The 25,939-nt window shown below is 34.9% G+C and overlaps 1 protein-coding gene across 7 annotated transcripts in view; it reads left to right on the top strand.

Annotated features, from left to right (window-relative positions):
• The window catches only part of Osbpl8 (oxysterol binding protein like 8), a 186,343-nt gene that overhangs the window by 44,893 nt on the left and 115,511 nt on the right, over window positions 1–25,939 (top strand). For all 7 annotated transcript variants that reach the window (XM_087192462.1, XM_087192465.1, XM_004845006.4 and 4 more), the window contains exon 2: window positions 22,452–22,560. Coding sequence is in view for 4 of the 7 variants with exons in the window: in XM_004845006.4 (XP_004845063.1) it covers window positions 22,519–22,560 (42 nt within the window). In the remaining 3 variants the exon portion in view is untranslated. The remainder of the gene's footprint in view (window positions 1–22,451; window positions 22,561–25,939) is intronic.

Genomic DNA, 25,939 nt, shown 5'->3' with positions numbered 1-25,939 from the left:
GATACACAAATAAACAGCAAAATAGAAGAGAGATATAGGAAATAAGTTCAACTATTTCCTCAAATTACAAATTCCATTGTTTTAAAAATATTTCAATATACATGCTAATTGGTTTCATTTATACTACTAGTTTATCTTAGTTGCTTGAAAAGAAAGATTAGTGGTATCTGTTCCTTTTTTGTAAGAATCTTTTTGGGTAATGTCTTAAACTCTGAGTCACTACTTTGAAGATAATGATACACAGTGTAATAACTATTGTTATTCTCTTATTTGATTATGAAATTTTGTTTTATTTTTTCATAAAATAAAAAAATAAAAAATGTTAAGTGAAATAAGTCAGACACCAGGCCTAAATATTGCATGGTTTCTCATATTATGGTATCTCTTGTATATATTGACTCAATTGCCCTCTCGCACACACGCGCTCTCTCTCTCTCTCTCTCTATATATATATGTGTGTATATATGTAGATAGAAGATAAATAGAAAATAAGGAAAAGTTTAAATAATTATTCCTTTGTTTCAAAAATATTTTAAGATATATCCTACTTTGTTCCATTTTTACTACTAGTTTCTTTTTGTTCATTGAAAAGGTTTTGTACTTTTGCTTGTTTGTTCTTTGTGAGAGTCTTTTTTTTGGTCTATGATTTATACTCTGAGTAACATTTTGGCTATTCTTTTAAGATTGTGATACACAGTTTATTAACCACTGTTATTCTCTAATTATTTTGTTATGAAATTTTGTTTTTTTATATGTGTCTTTATAATTTATTAATATCTACTTATGTTACATTAAAATAAAATAACAAAAAATGCCCTCTTGAACCAACTGAAAAGCATTCAATATTTGACCATTAAATGTGATGCTTTCTGTAGGTTTTATTTGATTTAGGAGGTTTCCTTTTTGTTTATAGTTTTGCTAGTAGTTACTATGAATAGATACAAATTGTGTCATATTCTTTTCAGTATCTATTGGAGTTAACATGAGTTTTCTCTTTTATTCTACTGTAGTGTGCTGCATTTTATTAAATGATACATATTTTTGAATGATAAACCTAACTTGATTATGATTATCTATTTTATATCACTATATTTCATTTTCTTTTGTCTTTTTCATAAACAAATTTAATTTTAAAAATAAAAAATTAAATGTAAATACAATTGATTTAATTTAATATTTATTATATTTTGTCTTTAGAATACTGTATTTTTTTCTCTTTAAATTAATTTTTATTGGTGCATTTTAGGTATACAATATAATGACATTCATCATTGGAAATTTGCACCTTTACATAATCTCTCTTGGTTCTTATTTTTTCCCCATTCCCCTGCCCTCCCTTCTACCCCTCCCCCATCCTTATTTACAAAGACTTTGTATCCATTTTTTCATTTTCTCATTAATTTCATTCCCTTCTTTCCTTTCTCCTACCCCTCCCACTTCCCCTTCCTCTTTGCCCCTTTTCTTCCTATTTCACATTGAATACTGTATTTTAAAGGAAAAGTAACTTTGTAAACACATATGTGTAAACTACTTCATAATATTTTATACTTTTTTAAGATTTGGTTTTCAGTTATTTTGTTTAGGATCTTAATATCTATGTCATAAGTTATAATTGTCCTGTCTTTAAAGTTCCTTGTCTGTATATCAGGCTTATTCTGGTTTTATAAAGCCATGATCATACATTGCTTAACAACAGGCAAATAAATGGTCTGAGAAGTCTGTCATTAGGCAATTTTGTCATTGTACAAACATCAGAGAGTATGCTTACACAAAACTAGAAGGTATCGGTCAGTCATGCTACCTGGCCTTTTGAAATCCAAAAACATGGGAAGCAGATGTATGAGACTGCTGCTGGCATTATACAGCAAACTGTTTTACAGTAAACTTTTAAAAGTAGGAGTACATTTTAATAATAAAAAGTATAGTGTAAATTCACAGGCTACTGACATTTATTTTCATTATCAAGTATTATATACTGTATACTATACATGCTTTTGTGTGACTGGCAGAACCAGTTTTTTTACACCAGCATCATCATAAACACATGAGTAATGTGTTGTGGTACAGTGTTACTATGGTTAGTGTGTCACTAGATGATAGGAATTTTTTGTTTATTATAATGCTATGAGACCACTGTCATATGCAGTCCATCCTTGACTGAAAATAATCATGTGGCATGTGACTGTACTTGGATGATATTGCTTCATTTTTACTTGTCTGGAAAAATTTGTATAAAATTTTGTCCTCTTCCCATTTTGGGTAAAAATCACTAGTGAAGTATTAATCTAGGACTCTTAATTTTCTTTGTTGGAAAGTTACTATGTATTCAGTAAAACTATTTTGATTTTCTGGGTTTTCTTTTTTGTGGAGTTTCAGTAAATTAGATATTTTAGGGCTTTTTGGTAAGTTGGATTTTACTAACATTTTCCTAGTAAAGTTTTAAGCTTATTTGTAAAGAGTTATTCAGCTTCCTTTTAGGGTATTTTTGCTGTTTGGGGATTTATTGTCATGTCTCCTTTATTAACCATAATATTGGCTATTTCTGCTTTTTTTCCCTCCTTGTTTTGTTTCATATGGCAAAGGAATTTTATTCCGTTCAAAGAACTAATTTTTGATTTTGTTGACTTTCTGTTTTTGTTATTGCTATTCTTTATTGTTTCTTTTACTTTGTTTAATTTGATGCTGCAGAGGAGGTAAAATTTTCCTATACCATTCCTAGGGTGTCTCACTGGGACTGACATAGGACAGATTAATAGTAGAAGAGCATACACATTTTAGGATTTTACTTACATATACATGGGAGCTCTCACAAGAAAAATGAATACCCAAAAGAAGATGTTAGAACTGAACTCTTGAATACAAGGGTGGACCAAGAGTAATACAATAAATGATTAAATTGTGCAAGACAAGGATTTGGATTAGGGTAGTTCATTGTCGAAAATTGGCCAGAAAGATAAGGAAGTACTTGAATAAAGTTTGTTGGTACAGATTTCTCTTAGCCTCTGCTCCTTGTCTCTAGTGATAAAAATTTCTTCCCCATGTGGAGTTTATTCTATTTTCAGGAAGGAAAATGAAAGAGTGCTTTTAGCTCAAAGTGATCAATATGCTACAGTGGCATATTTTGGTTTGGCATGCCCTGAACTCTTTCACTCTGTTCTTTCAGATTTTTGAAATACATGATTAGGTTTTTGATTTCCAAGTTGTCTTTTATATAGCTATAAGTTTTTTCTACATACCTGAAGTTTTAGTAAATAGGTTTCATTATCATTTAAAATTTTATGTTTTAGAGTTGGGGCTTTAGCTCAGTGGTGCCACCGCCTGCCTCACAAGCAGAAGGTCCTGAGTTTGATGCGTGGTACCAAAAAAACCCCCCCAAAATAAAACAAAACAAACAATTTATGTTTTAATTGTAAAACACATTGGAATGTTAGGTTTTTATGGCTCTTGTTCTTGTTCTTGTTGTTAGTGATTTCTAGATTAATTGCGGTCCAAATCAGTCTGTATTTTTTAACCTTTTGAAAGTTATTTGAGCCTTGCTTTTTGGTCCAGTGTGTGGTCAGATTTGAAAATAATATGTATTCTGTAGTTGTTGGATGAAGTGAAATTTATAGGTCATTTAACCAAGCTATTCAATTGCATTACTGAAAGCTTCTATATACCTTTTTTTTTTTCTTCTTATACTCAAGTTGTCCCATCTTTGGCTAGTGGAAGTTCCTAGTTGGCTTCTGAGGCATCCTGCTATGTGATATAATGGTCTTTGAAAGCTTTCGTCCTTCCAAGATTGCAAAATACTCTGTGCTCACCTTACATGTTTGTTATCATCCTTGGATCTGGAATATGCCATTTTCCGAAGAATTCCTGCTGCCTTTTAGTGATAAATGGTATTTAGAGACTACAGACAAGATCCTGGGATCTGGTTGTTCCTAGATTTGTCGTTGTTTTTACATGCTGTAGAGTTCTAGATAAAGAGATCTGTCTAGAATTTTTTTCTCTCCTTTCACATTTATATCTTTATGGCATTTACTATGCTGTTCTCTTCTCTCTCTGAGAGTTAGTGTGGTTAGTTCAGTTTGTCTCTTCATCTCCCTGGTTGCATCTCTTCCTCATCCATCTCCCTAAACTTGTGTACATTGTTACTGGATGACTTGTACTGCAGTGTTAAGCCGGTTTGTCCTTGTCCCTCAGTGCCCAGCTTTTTGCCTACTTCCTGATTTTCCATTGTTATCATCGTTATTTTTTCTATTTTTATTACTATATTTATTAGCATTATTTCTACAATGGTGGGAAAGCTTAAAATAGTTTATAGCTGCCAGAATGCTATACTTTCAGAACATATGTGCCATACTATTTTGCAGTAACTTGGTGAAAGTTATTTAATGGATTAATCAAGCATACTACATATATTTTTTTTCACAGTGCTTATGAATAGGATGTTGGTGTTGAGTTGGTGTTTGGAAACTGTCACGTTTGTATAATTTTTCATATTAAATTTTCTTTTAGGATTTAACTTACTATAAATAAAATAGATTAGACTCGCCAAACCAAGTTGTTAGTATTTGTGATCTATTTTTTTAAATTGACAAAGAAAAATTAAAATTGTATTTGATACTAGTGAGTGATAAGATAATACTGCTATCTTTCAGTGATTAAAAAAAATCTTTAAAGTACTGTGGTATATTCAGTGATGACTACTTTTACTTTTGAGAATCTTTGCTTTTGTTATACATGTTAATAAAACAAAAAAACTTCTGGGTCATCCTATAAGATAGGAAGCCACAAACTAATCATACACAACCTGCTACCTTCAGAGGCAACCATCACTGCTATGACCTCATAAAGTTGTTATGGTTAAATGACATGTGTGATAGCTATTAGCCTTAATTGGTAGGTCCTCAGTTTTCTTTTCTGTGACCGAAATAACCCTTGAAGACCAAATTAGAGAATTTTTTAAATAAAAATTACTTTTTGTAGGAACCTTGTTAGGTTAAGTGTAGACAGTGAGGCACCAGTTCTCCGAACATTGTCTAGAGTACTGATAACAAAAGAGAGAACAGACTTTGAGTTCAACTAGTAATTACATTTAAATTAGGATACAGGCCTGGCTTTAGATGAACAGTTTCAAGTAATGAATCTTCAAGGTTGTAATATACAATGCTCAAACAAAAACATTATTAAACTTTTTTATTATTATAAAAGCAATATACTGTTTAAAACTTAAATAGCAGAGACTACCTTTCTTTTCCTCAAGCCTACTCCTTGCCTACTGCCATTGTCTGTTTTTACTTTAGAATGTGTATTTCCATTTTCCTAGATGTATTATCATTTAAACATCTTTTTGTCTTTTCACCTCTGGAATATGAGATTAGTGCATTTACCCTTTAATCCCCCATCTACCCTCTCCTTCCAGGATATTTGTTATTAGCAGTGTTTCTTAACTCCTTTTTATCAAAGATGAGGAATTTAAAGTACTTATCTTTAATTTTACCCTTCTTGCTTCTTTTTAAAATAAGTTATGTTATGACTTTTGCTTTGCATCTTCTTTTTAAATGCAACGATTCTATCTTTACATAGAGTAGTAATATGGGCTAATTCTCAAAATTGGAAACCAAAAATCAAGAAGACTCATTCATTTCATAAATATTGATTCTTGAATGTTGGCATAACACAGGCCCCTGAACTGAATTGGGCCTCTTTTCCATCTGCATAGATTCCCAAGAAGATGTCATCTAGTCTTATGGTTTTAAATTCCATCTACTGACATATATGTTGACTTATAGTTTACATTTCTAGCCTGACCTCTCTACCTGAACCCCCCATCTGCCTCCTCGATGCCTCCATTCAGATGTCTAATGGACATCTTAAAGTGAACATATCCATCCCTTCCCTCCCCATGTCTTCCCATAATATACTGTGTACCTGTAAATGACAACTATGTTTTCTTTCAGTTGCTCAGGACAAAAACCTTCTTATATTCTTTTTCTCTTAAGTTTATATATTTGGTTCATCAATAAACCCTGTTGGCTTTATTTAATGTACATAAGGAATTTGATGATCTTAACATCTCTTGCTAACTCTTCTGGTGCAAATCACCATTATGTCTTGCCTAGATTAGCATTAGCCTTCTTATTTGTAATCTGTCCTCAACCAGTAGCCAGATTGACCCTGTGTAAGTAAGATCTTTTCATTTTATTACTTGACTTTTTGGCAGTGGCTTCCCATCTCATTCTGAGTCGAAGTCAAAGCCCTTCTGTCCTACCAGACTATGGATAATTTGGAACACAGTTATCTCCTTCTTGTTGCTCACCATTCTTTTCCTTATTCTGCTTGCCACAGTGGCCTGTTTACTATTCTTTAAATATGGCATGTGGTCTTGCATTGGTGTCTTTATGCATGCTGTTTCCCTTTCTGCCTAGACATTTGTGTGGCTCAACCCCCTAATGTTACTGAGATCTTGACCCAAAGTCATCTTTGGGGCCTGAAGCCTTCTCAGCTAGTCCTATCTCAGATTGTTCCCTTCATGTAATACAGCTCCCCCCACCCTCATTTTTCTTCTTTGCTCTGATTACTGGTTCACAAACTTAATTCTTTCCACAATTGTGGTTGCAAACTGAATTTGACAAGATCTGAATCAAATTCAGTGGTTAGATTCAGTGTTCACTTTATGAGGAAATTTGATTCAGTTCTTGTCCAATTTGGTTAGTGACCAGAATTGTGAAAAAAATTAAGTTCATGAACTGAGGTACCATTGTATATGTTTTAATTATTTAATTTTTAAAACTTACTAGGTCAGTTTGATGAAAACATATTACTTCAGATACTTTAAACAAAAAGGAAATCAGTAAAGGGAGTTAGATACTGATAAATTTATTGGGAAGGCTGGAGGTTTGTAAATAGAAGGTTATTCCTGGCTTTCAGTTTTGTCATTGTTGCTGATGATTATAGCTACCTGGTGATATCAAGTGTCTAGTTGGCAGGACAGCATATGATGTGCACTGCAAAACCTCATGTCTGTCAAATTCAACATGTCCCCTGTCATCAGAAGAATGGTCTGGTTTCTCTCTCTCTTCTACTTTCCAAATATTGCACAATATGTTACTTTGGCCAGATGTAAATCATGTCAGAGTCTCAGAGGCAAAGATGTTTGCAAAATGTAGTTCTCATGCTGTTAGCTTCTGTAATACAGAGGAGAACACAGAAGGTAGTGAGAATGAATGATAGATACCTGTGTATTGAACTAGTTAGGGTTTTCCAGAAAAACAACCGATAGAATGGATGGGGGGTAATTGATTGCTTTTAAGAAATTGTCTCATGTCATTTTAGGGCTAGTATGAAATTTACAGGGCAGGTTGGCTGACTGGAAACTCAAGGAGGAATTGATGTTGGAGTTTTGAGTCCAAAGGCAATCTACAGGTAGAATTCCTTTTTCTTTAGAGGACCTCAGTATTTTTTTTTAAGCCTTCTACTGATTGGATGAGGCCAACCCACATTATGGAGATTAACCTGCTTTATTCTGTCTGATGATTTAAATGTTAATCACTTCTGAAACCTACCTTCACATTAACATCTTGACTGGTATTTGACCAGATTTGTGAGGGCCATACCTTAGCCAAGTATACACACAAAAGTAACCATCATACTCTCTCCCTTTTCAGTATAACACCCATATGTACCTCTTTCAACCATACTTACTGTAGACTGAATTATGTCCCTCTCTCAAAATTAATAGTGAGGTTCTGACCCCTAGTATGTCAGAATAGAACTGTAATTAGAGATAGGATCCTTAAAGGGGTAAAATTAAAATGAGGTCATTAGGGTAGGCCCTTATTCAGTATTTCTGTTGTCCTTATAAGAGAATTTTTACAGATTTGTACAATGAGAAGATAATGTAAACACACAGAGAGAAGATGGCCACTTACAAGTGAAAGTGAAGAAGTCTCAGAAGAAAACAAACCTGCCAATACCTTGATCTTGGACTTCTAGCCTCCAGACCTATAAAGAAATAAAATTTTGCTGTTTTAGCTACCCTATTTGTTGTACTTTATTATGGAAGCCCTAGCAAACTAATACAGTATTTCAAGTGAAAACAATATCAAGGTCATACTTCCACCTAACATGATACAACTGTCCTATGAACAGTTATACTAACACTTTCTCCAGAAGATGGAGAGTCTCTAAATGATAGTCATTCTTCTTGAAACTTAAATACTATAATGCAGAGTTAACAATATCTAAATACTGTGATGTAGAGTCGGTATATCTTATATGATAAAGAGATAAGAGAGGGAAGAAAGCAAAGGCATTGATACATATACACAAACATAAATAAATACTCATAGAAATTACAGTTTTCATTTCTATAACTGATCATGTAGTTGTATCAGGTGTGTATAACTACCTTCTTTCAGTTCCCATTCTGTACCCTTTACCCTTAGCAAGCCTCTTATTTGATTGTGGTTCTTAACCTAGTGAGAGGCCTGAACGTCAGAGTGTTTGAAGAATCTGGGTGATGAGTAGTCCTGCCTGCATTGGGATGTCATAGTTTAAAATGAATAAGTTGCAATCCATAACAGCACAGAAAAAATAGGAATATAAATAATTTTAATAAATTTATATAGAAACATTTAATAAAGCAGAGAATATTGACATATAAACTTAAGTTCAAGAATTAAGAGACTATTTCTAATTAGGCAAAATTAGGGAAGGCTTCATTAAGAAGGTAAAACATGACCTGGACTTCATTGGGTGGTTTAGATGTGGTTGTGCAAAGGAAACATACTGTAATAGAACGAAGAATGTAGGCAAAGACATGGAAATATGAAGATGCTAATGTATATGGAGAATAGGAAAGAATTCAGTTTGGCTGATGCAGTGGGTCGGGGGATGCAATAACTGGAAAAAAGCAAGTATAAACAAAATTGTTACTTCAAACACGAAGGCAGGATTTGGACCTAACTCTCTTAACAAGAAATATGAAGTTTTCTGACGTTGAGTTGACATGGTCAGATCTATGCTTTAGATCAACCTAGGCAGAGAACCAATGTAGTATTTAGTGAGAAGGTACAGGAAATAGAGGACACGAATACATGAACACTATTAAATCTTCCAGTGGAGGTAAAGGATTTAGGAAAATGATTTTAAGGCACAATTAGTCAGGGGGGTGGGTGTCAACAAACTATGGCATACAATCTAAGAATGACTTTTAGCTTTTCAAAGGGATGTGAAGCAGCAAGAAAACAAGAGAAAGGTGGGGAAAGGGAGAAGAGTAAACGACAGATTAGGTGAACTGAGTATGAGCTTATTAACAGTAAGAAATTTGAAAATATGGACACTATTGACTGACAGGTCAAGTTATTAATATAAAAGTAAAGACTTACTGTTGTTAGATGATAGAAGGGACTAGCTCAAAAGCATAGATAGAAAACTGCCAGAGACCCTTGCAGGTAGATTCCAGTACCCACCTGCCCAGTATACTACGCTGGCCTGAGAAAAAAAATACACTAAGAGACAGAACTAAGAGAAAGCAGGGTGCCAGGATGACCAATGCCAGTGCAACTGACAAAGGCACTGGACAGTCCCAGGCACTGACTTTTATTAGCAATCAATTGGGTTAAAGGCAGAATGGTTTCTATGGAAATTAATGTAAAAAAGGCTCATAAAGGACAAGACAAAACATTCTCCAATTAAGAACAGAATAGACAAAACATATGGTTGTAATTAGAACATTTTCCTTCTAGTCCGAAGGTTTTAGTTGTGGGAACAGAATTTTGGTGAGAGTTACTATGACCTCAGCATGTAGGCATCACTCAGTTCTATAAACCCATCACCCTGTTCTATAAACAAGCCAATTGTGGGGTTGACTCTTTACAGCCTGTTTTGGGCAAAATCAATATTATAGTCCTCTTCAGAAAACTTAATCACTTAATGAAATTAGGAAATACCAAGTAGAAATTAAGAAACATGGAAGTCCAACGTTTGCCTAATAAAAATTCCAGAAGGAAAGAAGACAGATTTAGGAAGATATAATTAACAAAAGAAGCAGAAGAAACTTTCCTGAACTGGAAAAAAGATACTTCAGATTGAAAAGAACTCTTGAGACCCAACAGAACCAATCAAGATGGATAAATCTGTGTGATTTAATAACTCCTGCACATTCCAAATGCTTCAGAGTGATGTGTTTTGGTGGCTTAGTGGTAAGGATACCTGCTTCCAAATGCTACAGTGTAAATGGAAAAATAATTAATATATGCCAAAATGTGGGTGGAAGAGCAACAAATCATTCAGTGGTTTTTCTTCTTGTCTAACTCAGGGTATTTATAAACTTCTCCTTTGTCTTTTGTGAATGATTTCTCAAAGGGCTGGAGAATAGAGATATAGTATCACTTATATAATATTTTAGTATTTATTATTTGACTATAGTTCTGTATTTTAGAATAGCAGTTATTTGATAGCATTAGACTTTCATACTATATACTTTCCCCTAAGCACTTTGGATTTCTGAGTTCACACAATACTTTGTCCAAATGTCTTACTCAGTACTTGAATAGTAACTTATTTCTTAGTCATTGGACCCAAAATGAAATTACCTGCCCTATAAATGTCTCACCAACCAAGTTGGAGTAGAAAGAAGGGAATTCTGTTAAGGTGAGTTATTTAAGCCTGAGAAGTTCTAAAATTCATATTTTGATATCCACTCCCTTGGTGATCTGATTTAATCTTTTAAAATGCTCTCAATATGGTAACTCCCAAATTTTTATCTACAGCTTTGGCCTCTTAGATCCCTAGTCTTGTATCCAACCTCCTACTCCACATATCCACTTACACATCCAATAGACTCTCAAACTTATTCTCAAACTAAACTTCTGATTTATGTCCTCTGCCCCATCCCTTCAGAGATAAAACCTTACTCTTCCAGAAGTCTTCTTCCTATCATTTGATGGCCATCAGCCTTAATCAATCCAAAAATCTTAGTCATTCTCAGCTCCCTTCTCTTTCACACCTATAGTAAATCTTTCTTTATTTTTTGTATTAAATTCTTTTATTGGTACATTTTAGGTATACAACACAATTACATTTCTCATTGGGAATTGTACCTTTATATAATGCATCTTGGTTCTTATTTTTTCCCCATTCCTAGCCCTCCCTTCATGCCCTCCACCCTTCCCTATTTACAAAGACTTTATTTCCATTTTTTCCATTTCTCATCATTTTTTCCTTTCCCTTCTTTCCTTTCCTCTGCCCCTCCCACTACCCCTACCCCTTTCGACCTTTTCTTCCTATTTTACATTATCGATTATTCATTCTAATAATTGGTACATTTTAGGTATACAACATAATGACATTCATCATTGGAAATTTGCACCTTTACATAGTCTCTCTTGGTTCTTATTTTTCACCCTTGCCCAGCCCTCCCTTCAACCCCTCCAGCCCTCCTTATTTACAAAAATTTTGTTCCTATTTTTCCACTTTCTCATATTAATCCCATTCCCTTCTATCCTTTCCCTTAGACCTCCCACTTCCTTCCCCTTTGCCCCTTTTCTTCCTATTTCACATGACCTATTATACATTTAGTCCTTATTTACACTTTCAGTTTCTCACACCAGAGAAACTATTCGGTATTTACACATCTGTGTCCTATTTATTTCACTTAAGAGTATTGCCTCAATGTGCATCCACTTAGCTATAAATGTCTCTAATTTCTCATTTTTTATGACTGAGTAGTACTTCATTTTATTTTTTAAAAACCACATTTTCTTTATCCAGTCTCCAGTTGATGGGCATTTGGGCTGTTTCCAAGTTTTAGCTATTACAAACTGCGCTGCTATGAACATGGGTGCACATATATCACTGTGGTATGATTCTTTTAATTCTTTGGGGAAGATCCCCAGCAGTGGAATAGTGGGGTCAAATGGGACTTCCAGTCCTAGTTCTTTGAGGTATCTCCATACTGATTTCCACAGTGGTTGCACCAGTCTACACTCCCACCAGCAGTGGAGCAGGGTTCCTCTTTCCCCACAGCCCCGCCAGCATTTGTCATTGGTTGATTTCATGATAGCAGCCATTCTTTCTGGAGTGAAGTGGAATCTCAGCGTTGTTTTCATTTACATCTCTCGAATGACGAGTGATGTTGAGCATTTTTTCATGTATTTATTTGCTATTTCTACTTCTTTGTCTGAGAAATATCTGTTCATTTCAGATGCCCATTTTTGGATTGGGTCTTTAAATTTGGGAGGTCTGATCTTTTTAAGTTCTTTTTAGATTCGAGATAGTAGACCTTTGTCTGAGGAAGAGCAGGTGAAGATTTTTTCCCACATTGTGGATTGTCTCTTCACACTGCTGGTGGTTTCTCTTGCTGTGCAGAAGCTTTTTAATAAGAAGAGATCCCATTTGTTGATTGTTTGTGCTAGTTCACAGGCAACTGAGGTTTTGTTCATAAAATCTTTTCCTACACCGATGTCTTCAAGGGTTCTACCTAACCTCTGTTCCAACTAGTTCAGAGTTTCTATTTTAATATTTAGATCTTTAATCCATTTTGATTTTAGTTTAGTGCATGGTGAGAGATACAGGTCTAGTTTTAATCTTTGGCAAGTTGAAGCCCAATTTTTCCAGCACCATTTATTAAAGAGGTTATCTTTCCTCCAGTGAGGGTGTTTGGCTCCTTTGTCGAAGATGAGATGGCTGTGTGTGTCTGGCGTTGGTTCTGCATATTCTAATCTGTTCCACTGGTCCTCAAGCCTGTTTCTTTGCCAGTACCATGCAGTTTTTATCACAGTAGCTTTGTAGTAGTGTTGCAGGTTGGGGATTGTGATACCCCCTGCCATGTCTCTGTTACCTAGAATTGCTTTTGCTATTCTGGGTCTCTTCTTGCTCCAAATGAATTTTTGGATTGTTTTCTCGAGGTCTATGAAGTATGCTGCTGGGATCTCAATTGGAATTGCATTAAATCTATATAGCAGTTTTGGAAGTATGGCCATTTTCACTCTATTAATCCTTCCTACCCAGGAGCAGGGGATGTCTGTCCATTTTCTGATATCATCTTCAATCTCTCTTTACAGAGTGCCATAGTTTTCAGAGAAGAGGTCTTTGATTTCTTTTGTTAGGATGATTCCTAGGTATTTCAGATTTTTGGATGCTATTGTGAAAGGAATTATTTGCCCTATTTCTCTCTCAGTGAGTCTATCATTTGTGTAGAGGAAAGCTATTGATTTTTGTGTGTTGACCTTGTAACCAGCTACTTGACTGAATTTGGTTATTAAGTCTAGAGGACTTTTGGTGGAGTTCTTGGGGTCTTCTATATAGGGTATCATGTCATCTGCAAATAATGACAATTTGACTTCTTCATTTCCTATCTTTATTCCTTTTATTTCTTTCTCTTGTCTAATTGCCATGGCTAATGTTTCCAGAGCTATATTTAACAAGAGTGGTGATAGTGGACATCCTTGTCTTGTTCCTGATTTTAGTGTGAAGGATTTCAGTTTTTGACCATTGAGTATGATATTGGCTGTTGGTTTTTCATAGATGGCTTCTATCAGTTTGAGGTAGAGACCATCTATTCCAATTTTTTGTAGGGTTTTTATCATAAATGCATGTTGGAGTTTGTCAAATGCTTTTTCTGCTTCTATGGAGATAATCATATGGTTTTTGTCCTTGGCTCTATTGATATAGTGTATTACATTGATTGATTTTCATATATTGAACCATCCCTGCATCCTTGGGATGAATCCCACTTGATCAGGGTGTATGATCTTCTTGATGACCTTCTGCATTCTGTTTGCCATTATCTTATTAAGGATTTTTGCATCTATGTTCATTAGTGAGATTGGCCTATAGTTCTCTTTTTCAGTTGTGTCTTTCTCTGCTTTGGGGATCAAAGTGATGCTTGCTTCCGGGAATGAATTTGGGAGTATTGCTTCCCTTTCAATTTCATTGAAGAGTTTAAACAGTAGTGGCAGCAGTTCCTCTCTAAATGTCTTGTAGAATTCAGCAGTGAAGCCATCAGGGCCCGGGATTTTCTTAGTTGACAAGTTTTTAATTACGTTTTTAATTTCATTGGTTGATATTGGGTTGTTCAGAATTTTTAGGTCTTCTTCATTCAACTTTGGTAATTCATATGTATCTAGGAATCTGTCCATTTCTTCTGTGTTGTCTATCTTATTGGCATATAGGTTCTGGAAGTAGGTATTGATGATCCTCTAGATTTCTGCTGGGTCTGTTGTAGTTTCACCCTTTTCATTCCTAATTGCATGGATTTGGGCCTTTTCTTTCCTTTTTCTGACAAGGTTGACTAAAGGTTTGTCAATTTTGTTGATTCTTTCAAAGAACCAACTCTTGGCTTCATTGATTTTTTGTATCATTCTCTTAGTCTCCATTGCATTGATTTCTCCTCTGATCTTTATAATTTCCTCCCTTGTATGAGCTTTGGGTTTGTCCTGCTCTTCTTTTTCTAGAAGCTTGAGGTTCAGCATCAGGTTGTTTAATTGGGCTCGTTCTGTTTTCCTAATATGTGTATTCACTGCTATGAATTTCCCTCGTAAGACTGCTTTCATTGTGTCCCATAGATTCCAATATGTTGTATTGTCATTGTCATTTAATTGAAGGAATTGTCTGATTTCTTCTTTAATTTCCTCTGTGACCCATTGGTTATTCAGAAGTGTGTTGTTCAATTTCCACATGTTTATGAAATTTTTTGAGTTTCTTTTGCTATGGATCTCCAATTTCATCACACTATGGTCTGATAATATACAGGGGATAACTGCAATTCCTTTGCACTTACTTAAACATGTTCTGTGTGTGAGTATGTGGTCTATTTTGGAGAATGACCCATGTGCAGCTGAGAAGAATGTGTATTCTGATTTTGTGGGGTGGAAGACTGTGTAAACATCTCTTAAGTTCATTTGTTCAAGAGTTCAATTGAGTTCTAGTATTTCATTACTTATTTTTAGTCTAGTTGATCTATCTATTTGTGACAGTGGGGTGTTGAGGTCTCCCACTACAATTGTATTAGTGCATATATGGCTTTTCATGTCCGTTAGTATTTGTTTTATATAGTTGGGTGCACTAGTGTTTGGTGCATAGATATTTATGATTGTCATCTCTTCCTTTTGGATTCTTCCCTTTACAAGGATGTAGTGTCCTTCTTCATCTCTCTTAATCCGTGTTGGTTTGAAATCTACTTGATCTGTCAAGAAGATAGCTACTCCTGCTTTTTTTCGGGTTCCCGTCACATGCAGTATTGTTTTCCAACCTTTAACTTTCAGTCTATGAGTTTCCTTTTGAATGAAGTGTGTTTCTTGTATGCAGCATATTGTTGGATTTTGCTTCTTGACCCATTCTGCCAGTCTATTTCTTTTGATTGGTGAATTGAGACCATTAACGTTGATGGTTATAACTGAAACATATTGACTTGTCATTGCCATGACTTTTTCTTTTTGTTGGGTTCTCCCCCTTTACCTTTAATTTCTTGTCATGCCAGATGGGTTCATTCTGCTTTGCTTCCTGGGGTTGTGATCCTCAATGTCTGTTCCTAGGATATTGTGTAAAATGTTTTGAAGTGCTGGTTTGGTATTCACAAAGTTCCTAAGGTGCTCTTTGTCCTGAAGGTATCTTATTTCTCCATGCATTTTGAAAGATAGTTTTGCAGGGTACATCAATCTGGGTTGGAGGCTGTTTTCTTTTAGGGCTTGGAATATGTCACTCCAAGCTCTTCTTGCCTTGATGGTTTGTGTTGAGAAGTCTGCTGTGATTCTGATGGGCTTTCCTTTGTATGTGATTTGTTTCTTTTCTCTGACTGCTTGGAGAACTTTGTTCTTCTGTTGTATTTCTGGAATCTTAACAATTATATGCCTATGTGTAGATTTTTTTTGATCAAGGCTATTTGGAGTCATATGCCTCACTTATCTGTATGTCAAGCTCTTTTCCCCTACTTGGGAAGTTTTCTGCCATTATTTCTGTGAAGAGATTTTTTATGTCATCTCCACTCTCTCCTGTTTCTTCATTGAGCCCACTCAGTCTTATGTTATTCTTTTTTGCCTCATCTAGCAGCTGCTGGATTGATTTCTCATGTTCCCTTATAATTTTGAAGCCATTTTTCTTTTCCTGGTCACTAATTGCAATCTTATCTTCTATATCTGAAATTCTGTCCTCACATTGGCTCATTCTGCTGTGTAGACTTTCAATGGAGTTTTTCATGTCCTGGAAATCTATTTGCATCTGTTTTATGGATTCCATTTGTTTCTTATGTTGGGATTCCATCATGTTCCTCAGCTCCTCTCTAGATTTATTAATCATGTCTTGCACTAAGGGCACAATTTCTCCTGTTATCTGAGAAATTATTTCTGATTTCATTTTTTCCAGATCCCCTTTTGTTGCCAGTTCAGTGGGTCCAGGTGGTTGAGTATCAGAGGGTTCCATCTCATTTCCCTTTGTGGTTGCTGTAGGTGATCTGGAAGTCTGGTTTTGAGACTTATTTATGTGTTTTCTCATTTCGACGGGGGCGGGGGGCTGTTAGCGCCTGCACGGATTACCTCCTCTGAGCTGGGTGAGGTGGGACAGGGGCCGGGAGCAGCAGTAGGGATAGTGACCCAAAAACCCTTTCCTGTGGGCTGGGAGCAGCCGGAGGGATGGTGGCCAGGAAACCCCTTCCTCTGGACCAGGAGCAGTGGGATGGTGGCTCAGAAGCCCCTCCCTCTGGGCCGGGAGTGGTGGGAGGGATGGTGGCCCGGAAGCCCCTTCCTCTGGGCCAGGAGCAGCGGGACAGAAGGTGGCCCAAAAGCCCTTTCCTCTGGGCTGGGAGCAGCGGGAGGGATGGTGACCGGGAAGCCCCTTCCTCTGGACCAGGAGCAGTGGGACGACGGCTCAGAATCCCCTACCTCTGGGCCGGGAACAGTGGGACTCAGTACCTTGGTCTGGTGGTCTGGTGTCCTCTGCGCCTTGGTAATGTGGAATCAGGTGGCTGCCTGTCTGCAGTGGGGTGATTCGGCGTCTTCCGCATGACTCAGGACCTCAGTAGGGCGTGCACAGACCTGCCTTTCTGCAGAGGGCTGATTCGGCGTGTGTTCTGCGCGACTGGGGACCTCGGCAGGGTGTGGGCAGACCTGCCTCTCTGCAGCGGGCTGATTCGGCGTGTTCCTTGGGACTGGGGACCTCGGTATGGCGTGGGCAGACCTGCCTGTCTGCAGTGGGGTGATTCGGCGTCTTCCTCGTGACTCAGGACCTAGTAAATCTTTCTTAAAATCTTGTTGCTTCAAGCAATAGTTTTTTATTAAGATAGTTCCCTGAGACAAACAGGTGGAATGAAATTTCTCATTGTTCTGTGATTATTATCACATGTAAACACTCAAAGAAAAAGGAACGAATCACTTAAATTTTCAACCTTAAAATAAATACCTTCTGTTTCAAAGTTATTTCTTACAATATGACAATATATATTTTTTAAAAAGTTTCTTAGGCAGAGCCTATTCCAAGGAAGCTAAAATGTTGGGGTGTGGCATGTAAGGGAATATGAAGATTCCTGTCCCCTCCTCTTTCTCTCATAGCTGTACAGCAGCCATAAGATGAGCAGCAATGCTTCATCCATATGCTCCCTATTGTAAAATTCTGTCTTACTGCAGGTGGCAAAACAATGGAGCCAATTGATCATAGACTGGAACCTTTGTAACTATGAGCCAAATAAACCTTTCCTCCTTTAAATAGATTTTCCCGGGAATTTTGTCAAAACAATGGAATGCTTAATAGCACATCATAAGTAAGTGTAAAATGTATATTTATTAAATGTATTAATTATTTAGAATTTTATTATAACCAATTAACCAAATAATTTATAAAAGAGTATTGTAAACTATATTTCAACAGCATATTGAGGACCAATAAAAAGAATTTGTCTCAAGCAAAAAAATGATATTCAAGAAGAGAAAAATTAAAAGGAAAATAAATATTTGGGTCATATTAATGATGTTTATTTAAGTCTATCTTTTTTAGTTTTCTCTTTTGGGGAAAAAAACCCCAGACCGTGTAATTCCATTAGAAACAGAAACCTATCTAATCATGTCAAATCAATGATATTTTTTGTAATAAAATCAGTTTAAGTCATTTGGTAAAGTTTCACTTTATTCCATGTTTCATAAAGACAAAGAAATTAACTCTAAAATAATGGGTTCATTATTGCAATAAAAGTACTATAATTGATAAGTTCAGAATGGAAATGTGTATACTGTCAAATAAATCTCCTTTTTGTTTATTGGTACATGTTTACTTATTTGTACTTATGAGAATACATATTAAATAAAATTTTAATGTCTTATAAAAAAATCTTGTTGCTTCTACCTTCAAAATACATGTAGATTTCTACTACTTTTTCAGTATCTTTATGGTGCTCATTTTCATCCTTGTATTATATTGTCTCTCCCAGATTACTGTAATAGTCTTTTTTTCCCACAAAGTGACTTTAATAAAAAATCAGGAAAATCCAAATTCACTGGTATATCTTAGATATACATAATGATCAAATTCACCATAGGGAATTTGTACCTGTACATGATATATCTTGCTGTTGCTTTTTTTCCCATTCCCCTCCCCTCCGTTTAATCCCCTTCCCCTCTTTATCTACAAAACCCTTGAAACCCTTGTTTCCATTTTTTCTTTCCATTCTTTTTTTTTTTCTTGTCCCTTTTCCTTCCCCCTCCCCCTTCCCTTGTTCCCCTACTCATTTGAATATTTTCTTCCTATTTCACAATATCTATTATACATTTTGGTTCTTATTTACACTTTTGGTTTCTCATACCAGAGAAATGCAATATTTACACGTGTGTCCAATTTATTTCACTTAAGAGTATGGTCTTAAGGAGCATGCATTTAGCTAGAAATGTCTCAAGCTTATCTTTTCATTATGGCAGAGTAGTACTCCATTGTATAAAAACCGTACATCTTTTTCCATTCATCGATTGATGGGCATTTGGGGTGTTTCCAAGATTTAGCTGTTGCAAATTGCTGCTATAAACATGAGTGTGCATATATTGCTGCGGTAGGATGCTTTAAAAATTCTTTTGGGAAGATACCAAGAAGAAGAAAAGCTGGGTTGAATGGAACCTCTAGTTTTAGTTTGTTGAGGAATCTCCACACTGCTTTCCACAGCAGTGGCACCAGTCTACGCTCCCACCAACATGGAGAAGGGTTCCTTTCTCTCCACAACCCCACCAGCATTTGTTATTGGTTGATTTCTTGATAGAGTGAGGTGGAATCTCAGCTTTGTTTTTTGGGTTGTTGTTTTTTTTTCTCTATACTGGAGATCAAACTCCAGACCTTGCCCTTATCAGGCAGGTGCTGTGCTGCAGAGCTACACCCCTGACCCTACAGCTTTCTTTTAATTTGTATCTCTCAAATGACCAGCGATGTTGAACATCTTTTAATACTTTTATTTGCCATTTCTACTTCATCTGAGAAATGTCTATTCATTTCATTTGCCCATTTTTGGATTGGGTCTTTAAATTTGGAAGGTCTGACTTTTTTTCTTTTGAGCTCTTTATATATTCTAGATGTTAGTCCTTTGTCTAAGGAACAGCTGGCAAATTTTTTTTCCCCACACTGTGAGTTATCTCCATTCTGTTGGTGGTTTCTTTTCCTGTGCAAAAGCTGTTTAATAAGATGAGATCCCGGGTGTTGATTGTGATAGTTCCTGTGCAGTTGGGGTTTTGTTCAAAAAGTCTTTGCCTAAATCACTGTCTTCAAGAGTTCTGCCTATTCTCTCTTCCAGCAGATTTAGTGTTTCTGTTTCAATATTTAGATCTTTGATCCATTTTGATTTTGGTTTAGTGCATGGTGAATAGTCTTTTAACTGAACTCCCAATTTCTACTCCCATGACAGTTATTATCAACACAGAGAGTAACTTTAAAATTGAAAGTCAGATCGTATTTCTTGTTCATAACCCTCCAGCCAGTAGCTTCTCATGTCATTTAAAAGATCAAGATATACAATGGCCTGCAAGACCAAATATGATCCACTTCTACTTTTTTTTTTCCTTACGTCTGTGATCACATCATCTGCTCCTCCCTTTGCTCACATTGTTTTAACTTCATTGCTTTTTTGCTATTCCTCAAACTTGTTATACTCCTGCTTTAAGACTTTTGCACTGGCAGTTCCTCTCATCTGAGATTAGCAAAATTTTTCCCTATTTCAAGTCTTTGATCAGATGTCACCTTTTTAGTGAGAACTACTATAACCATCCTATTTAAAATTATAATACTTTACTTCTTGGTTCATCTTGGCCTGCTTTATTTTTTCTTATTTTCTAAACATTCTAGCTATATTTTACTACTTTCTAACCTATCTTATAACTTACTGATTTATTATATTCATTGGTTGTTTCTCTCTTCTAGACTATAAGCTTCATGAGAGCAATTTTGTTTTGTTTTGTTTTGCTGTACTAGGAATCAAACTCAGGACCTTGTGCTTGTGAGGCAGGCATGGCGCCACTGAGCTAAATCCCCGGCCCAAGAGCAATGCTTTTAGTTTTTCTCATTGATGTAGTCAAAGTGGATGACTCCCTAAAATGAAATTAATAGAATGAGAAAATTTGTAACAATTTTTGAAGTAAAATCTTCCTATGGAAGTTTTGTGATTTTTTTCAATATTAAAAACTCTAGAATGTAATGTCTGTCAGTGTTCAAATACCCATTTCAATGTGTATCCATAGAAATAAATAATTTTGTATCACCTGGGTTTTTTTTGGTTTTTTTGGGGGGGGGGCGTTGGTACTGATCAAACTTAGCACCTTGCACTTGCAAGGCAGGCAGTGGCACCACTGAGCTAAATCCCCGGCCCTGGTATTTTGTATTATTATATTTGCTCATCTAGGTAACCGAGCTGACTGTGTTGGTCTAGTGCAACAAAAGTTATTTAAGTATCTTCCTCAGACTAATATTAATAGAACAATAAAACACAATTTCTGTCCTTGACGAGAATTAACTCATAAGAACAAATAATTACAATGTATTATAATATATGTAGTGAAGAAAGTTTGTATAAGTGTTCCAAAATTGAAAGAAATTAGTTTCATAATTATTCTCTTAGGCAAATCTTACTGATTAGGTCAAATTGAGTGCCAGCCCTCCAATGTCTAATTAGTATTTTCACCAGCATTCATATGTCAGTGCAGCTGTTTTACTTGCAGAAATAAGAAAATATTTTTGGAATTCTAAGAAATGACTAAAAGTTTGCTTATTAGGTGTTCTAGGGAAGAATTATTAGGTTATTAGAGACATTTGAATATATATTGTTCCTATGGGAATTCAGGTTAGGGGTTTTGTTAAAAAAAAGGGCGGGGGATTTAGCTCAGCAGCACAGCTCCTGCCTGGCAAGTGCAAGGTCCTGAGTTCAATACCTGGTACCAAAAATAAAGTTGAAAAGGAAAAGATGTGATGAAGACATACTTCTAAGACTTTTAAAACTAAAAGTAAGTATAAAAGTAGCACATTCATAGCAAAAATTTAAAAACAATAGAAACAGTATAACATTATAATTTGCTTTTCTGAACTAACATCTTGTTTCTTTCTAGTTATGTACAGATAGAATTTTTTGAAAGTTGCTGTATGATATTCCATTGTATATCTGTAATATAATTTAAGAAAATGCCTTATGATCAATATTAAATCATTCATAGTTTTTTCTCATCATATGTATTACTTTGTTGGGTGTTTCTTTGTGTAACTCTGTGCGTTTGTATATCTGTGGGAGAATTATTTTAAATTATCCTCCCTCAAAATGGTCCTAATTTGTATTCCCATCACAGAAATATATGGGAATATCTCCCATGTTGGGTTTTATTTTTAGCATACTTTTTAGTTCTCACCAATGTCATAATGTAAAACTAATTTTATTTCATTAATTATAAGTAAATTGAAATTAAATTACTTGAGTACCTTTTCAAATTTTGAACACTCATTGGCTTAACCTTATTCTTGTCTACTCTTCCAGTGGAATTTTCTTTTCATTTTTCTCTAGAACTTTACCGTTCTTTAAACTCATGTCAGAAATCCTCTTTTTCAGTGATGATGCACTCCAGTAATCCCAGTAGTCTGAAAGGCTGAGGCAGGAGGACTGCAAGTTTGAATCTAGCCTGGGCTATTCAGTGACTTAGTGTGACCCTCTTTGCAGAAAAAATGGGGTGTGAGGTGGGAATGTAGCTCAGTGCAAAGGTCATGGGTTGAATCCCTAGTACAAAAAAAAAAGTTTGTATTTTCTTAGAGCTGAGATGTAGCTCACTGGTACAGCAGTTGCCTAGCATGTGCAAGGCTTTGGGTTTGAGCTCCAGTACTGTTAAGAAAAAAGGTCTGTGTTTTTGATTATTGGATTTCCCAATAATGTCAGCCTAAAATGATTTCTCCCTATTAATATGCTTAATGGTTTATTTTCCACTTATAATTTTAAACCAATCTTAATCGATTTGATTTTCTTCTTATAGGGTCTCCAGACACACAGGATGGCTCAACACTAATGGGAAAAGAGGCATAAATCTATCTTCTTCCATTATGGAGGCAGGTTTAACAGATGGAGAACCTGACCAGACTTCGGTGAGTAGTTCAAATACTGCATAACATAATAAGGTATTATCATCTGTAGCTGTAAAATAGTCCGTGTACACCACTCTAAATATTCTCTAAATATGTTTAAAAGAAATTTAAGAAAATGTTTAAAAAAATAGTACTTTAATTCCTCTGTTTATAAGAGAACTATGGATAGTTTAAAGCTTATTGGTACATAACCCAGTCAGTTTCCTGATACTAGCTCCTCCTTCTAGTCTCCTTACTTTCCCAACCATATAGTGTCAGATATATTGATATAATGGTTTTTATTGTTTTCTCCAAGAAACTTTTTTAGTGAAATTGAGAGAATGTTTACAGTTTAGGAAATTAAATACCTCCAACTCTGAAATCACATGTAGCTGTGAGCAGGCACAGTGAATGAAACAGTTATAATAATTCAGACTTAAGAGGGATTCTATTTATAAAAATATGATGGTTTAGTAGTCATCACTACTGTGACTGTGATTGAATTGTGTCCTGAAATTAAATAAGTAGGGATAATGAGTAAAGTATACATCACCCTTAGATTTAAAAACAATTCTGGGGTACATTAGAAGAGACTAAATGGTAGGTTGTCATTGTACAAAAAGATTTTGCTTTAGAATAATTTCATTTTCAATTCTCATGTTGTATTTTGAGTGATTCTATTAAATATTTATTTATAGATTCTTTATTAGAAATATTTGTTACCTAAAGTAAGGGGTTCCCTAAATAAAATGTGGTCAACTGGTAAGTTTCTCATTTGCTAGGCAGGTGATTCTTTGACATATTTATGTCATTGGAATAAAGTGGAGGCCCTGTCTTTCATCTTGCTATGGAGATAAGAGTCAATGCTTTATTGAAACATTTAATTTAATGGATATCCTTTGTTCAGGATCCATGAAGAAACAGTCTAATGATTAATAGCAAATGCAATTTTACTGTCTTGTATTAACTTAGTCCCAACTTTTTTTGAATTTCTGGTTCAGACTTCTTTTGGGTTCTTAAATCATCAAAAAAAGTTAAGCTTTAAAGTGATGACTTATTAATAGAGAATTAAATGGGCATGGAAATAACTTGGCTTATGAAGGTTATTGTCACAGTGACTATGAATGGAAAATTGGTGGTAAATTATTTTTACTATGATTTCAGAAAAAAAAAGTCAAGACTAACCTTTATCTTTATCTTTGTGATGTTTCTTTACCATGCACATTCCCATTTTTAAGCTGTTGGACTTTATTAGATTCTTACAGCTGAAATATTTCTGATGTCATACTAATAATAAAAATGTCAGTGATTGGGTTGTGCATATACCTCAGTGGCAGAGAGCCTGTGTAGCATTCTCTAGGCTCTAGGTTCTATCCCTAGCACTGAAAAATAAAAGCCAGTAATAACAACAGTTGCTACTTTCTAAGTATATACTTTATTAGACTGTCCTCATAACACCCAATAGTGCTAAATATTTGTTTACCCTCACCTCCATAGCTAGGGAAATAGGCTCAGGGAGAGTAATTATCTTTTAACAACTTAAATGGCAGAACTGAAGTTTGTCTCTGAATAATCTACCTCTGAAATACTGGCTATGTGCCTGTCTTTTTTAATAGAATCCTTTAAAATTTATTGTTACCTTTTAAAGTAGATAGTATTAAATTCTATACCAGAATCCTGGTCAGTATTGAAGTTCTAGTGACATTTTTACCCTAAATTCTATTGATAATTGAGAAGTTAGGGCAAAGTTAAAAAGTAGTGAGAACAATTTTTTTCTTGTTCATGAAGTTTCTTCTGTAAAATACAGCTCATTTTACAAAGACTAATACCAGTAATTTCAGTATAAAGTACAAAACTATCCTGTGTTTGAAGCTAGTGTTGAGATCTACTTTTGAGTTAACTATAAAATAGCACCTTTGAACTGCATGACCTAAGCCAGTTACTGTTTAGATTTGGGAGAGGTAGGTAACAAAATGGGCTGTGTAAGACATTTAGTTACCTGTTAAAATTTTTAACTTAGTGTGTGACTGGGGAATTAAATTCTCAGATTTCCAGTTTCCTTATTTATTAAATAAAGATAATTATGATATCTACCTCTCAGAGCAGTTGTGAATATTAATTGCAAAAGTAAAGAACCCATTATTATAGTATGATAGACATTATAAACATATATTAAGTTAAAGCCACTATTATTATTAACAATAACTATTACTAATAAGCCATCTCTCCAAAAAGATAAATAATTAGAAGTCAGGTGAAGCCTGTGAAGATTGAGTTGTTGCAGGAATAGTGGGAAGAGCTTTCATAAGAGAACATAAAACTTTGAATGGCATAGGTAAATATGGTTCATAAAATGAAAATAAACAGGAAAGCATTTTAGGATGGGAGACGACCAAGAGGCAAAGCTAAATGGGGAATTAGTTCCTCAAAATTCAGAGTAAAATAAGTATAAAAATTGAGTGTAAGTTAGATTGGAAGGTAGTTATGGGAATAATGATTGACATGGCAGATAAAGACCAAATTTATGGAACACTTTGGAGTGCCAAACAAAAGATTAAATTCATTTTGTCATTCATTATTCTAGTTACACATAGTTTTATTTTTGTAGTAGTGTTGTTTGTCTTAGGTGGTAGGTACTGAAAAGTTTAGATTGAATCTATCTCTCTCTATGTGGTACTCGTTTATTTTAAGGCACAAATGTACATGTAATGTACGTATCAAACAATTTTTAAATACCAGAACTTACACCATTTTAGAAATTAACCACTAGAAAATGCTTAATTGAAGTGTCGGTGTCAGAGTTTTATGAGTAGATAAAAATCGATTAAAGAAGTAAAATATTCCTTTAGATTAAAAAATTTGAATATATTCTTCACCTTAAGGAAAATCAAATATCTTTTGAAATACTGTTTCTGTTAAAACTGCTTTATTTACTAGAGGACAAAGTGTTTTATTGAAATTTATTATGTAAATGACTCTTCAGAAAGAATAAAGGCTTTTAGATACTTTTTTTGTAATATTTATTTGGGGCTCTCAATTGAGGAAATTTTTAAGATTGTAATTCCAATTGAGGACTTTGAACTAAAGGTTTTGTAAGGTGGAAGGAACTTCAAAGATAATTTAGTTCACTAATTCTTAGAATATAATAATGAGTGTCTTCCTAATAAGCCTAGAGATGATCCAAGTTGCTAAAACTTTTTTACATATTTACTAGGTTATTAGTGATAACTCAGATTTAGTTACCGTAAAGTAGCAATATTATATTTTTTGAGTTTACTGAAAGCTTTAAATAATATTATAAGAAGTGTAGCTGTCTGTAACATTTGGCTACATTGTGGAGCTTGTATATGTGAACATGCAAATTAGTAGAATTGCTCCAGTTTTTAATACGTCAAGTATC

Source organism: Heterocephalus glaber, unplaced genomic scaffold (genome assembly GCF_053883595.1).
Source record: "Heterocephalus glaber isolate CG9 unplaced genomic scaffold, H.glaber_assembly_v1.0 deba00001571, whole genome shotgun sequence".
NCBI lineage: Eukaryota > Metazoa > Chordata > Mammalia > Rodentia > Bathyergidae > Heterocephalus > Heterocephalus glaber.
The sequence above is the reverse complement of the archived record's forward strand: the minus strand, read 5'-3'. Positions and strand labels throughout refer to the sequence as shown.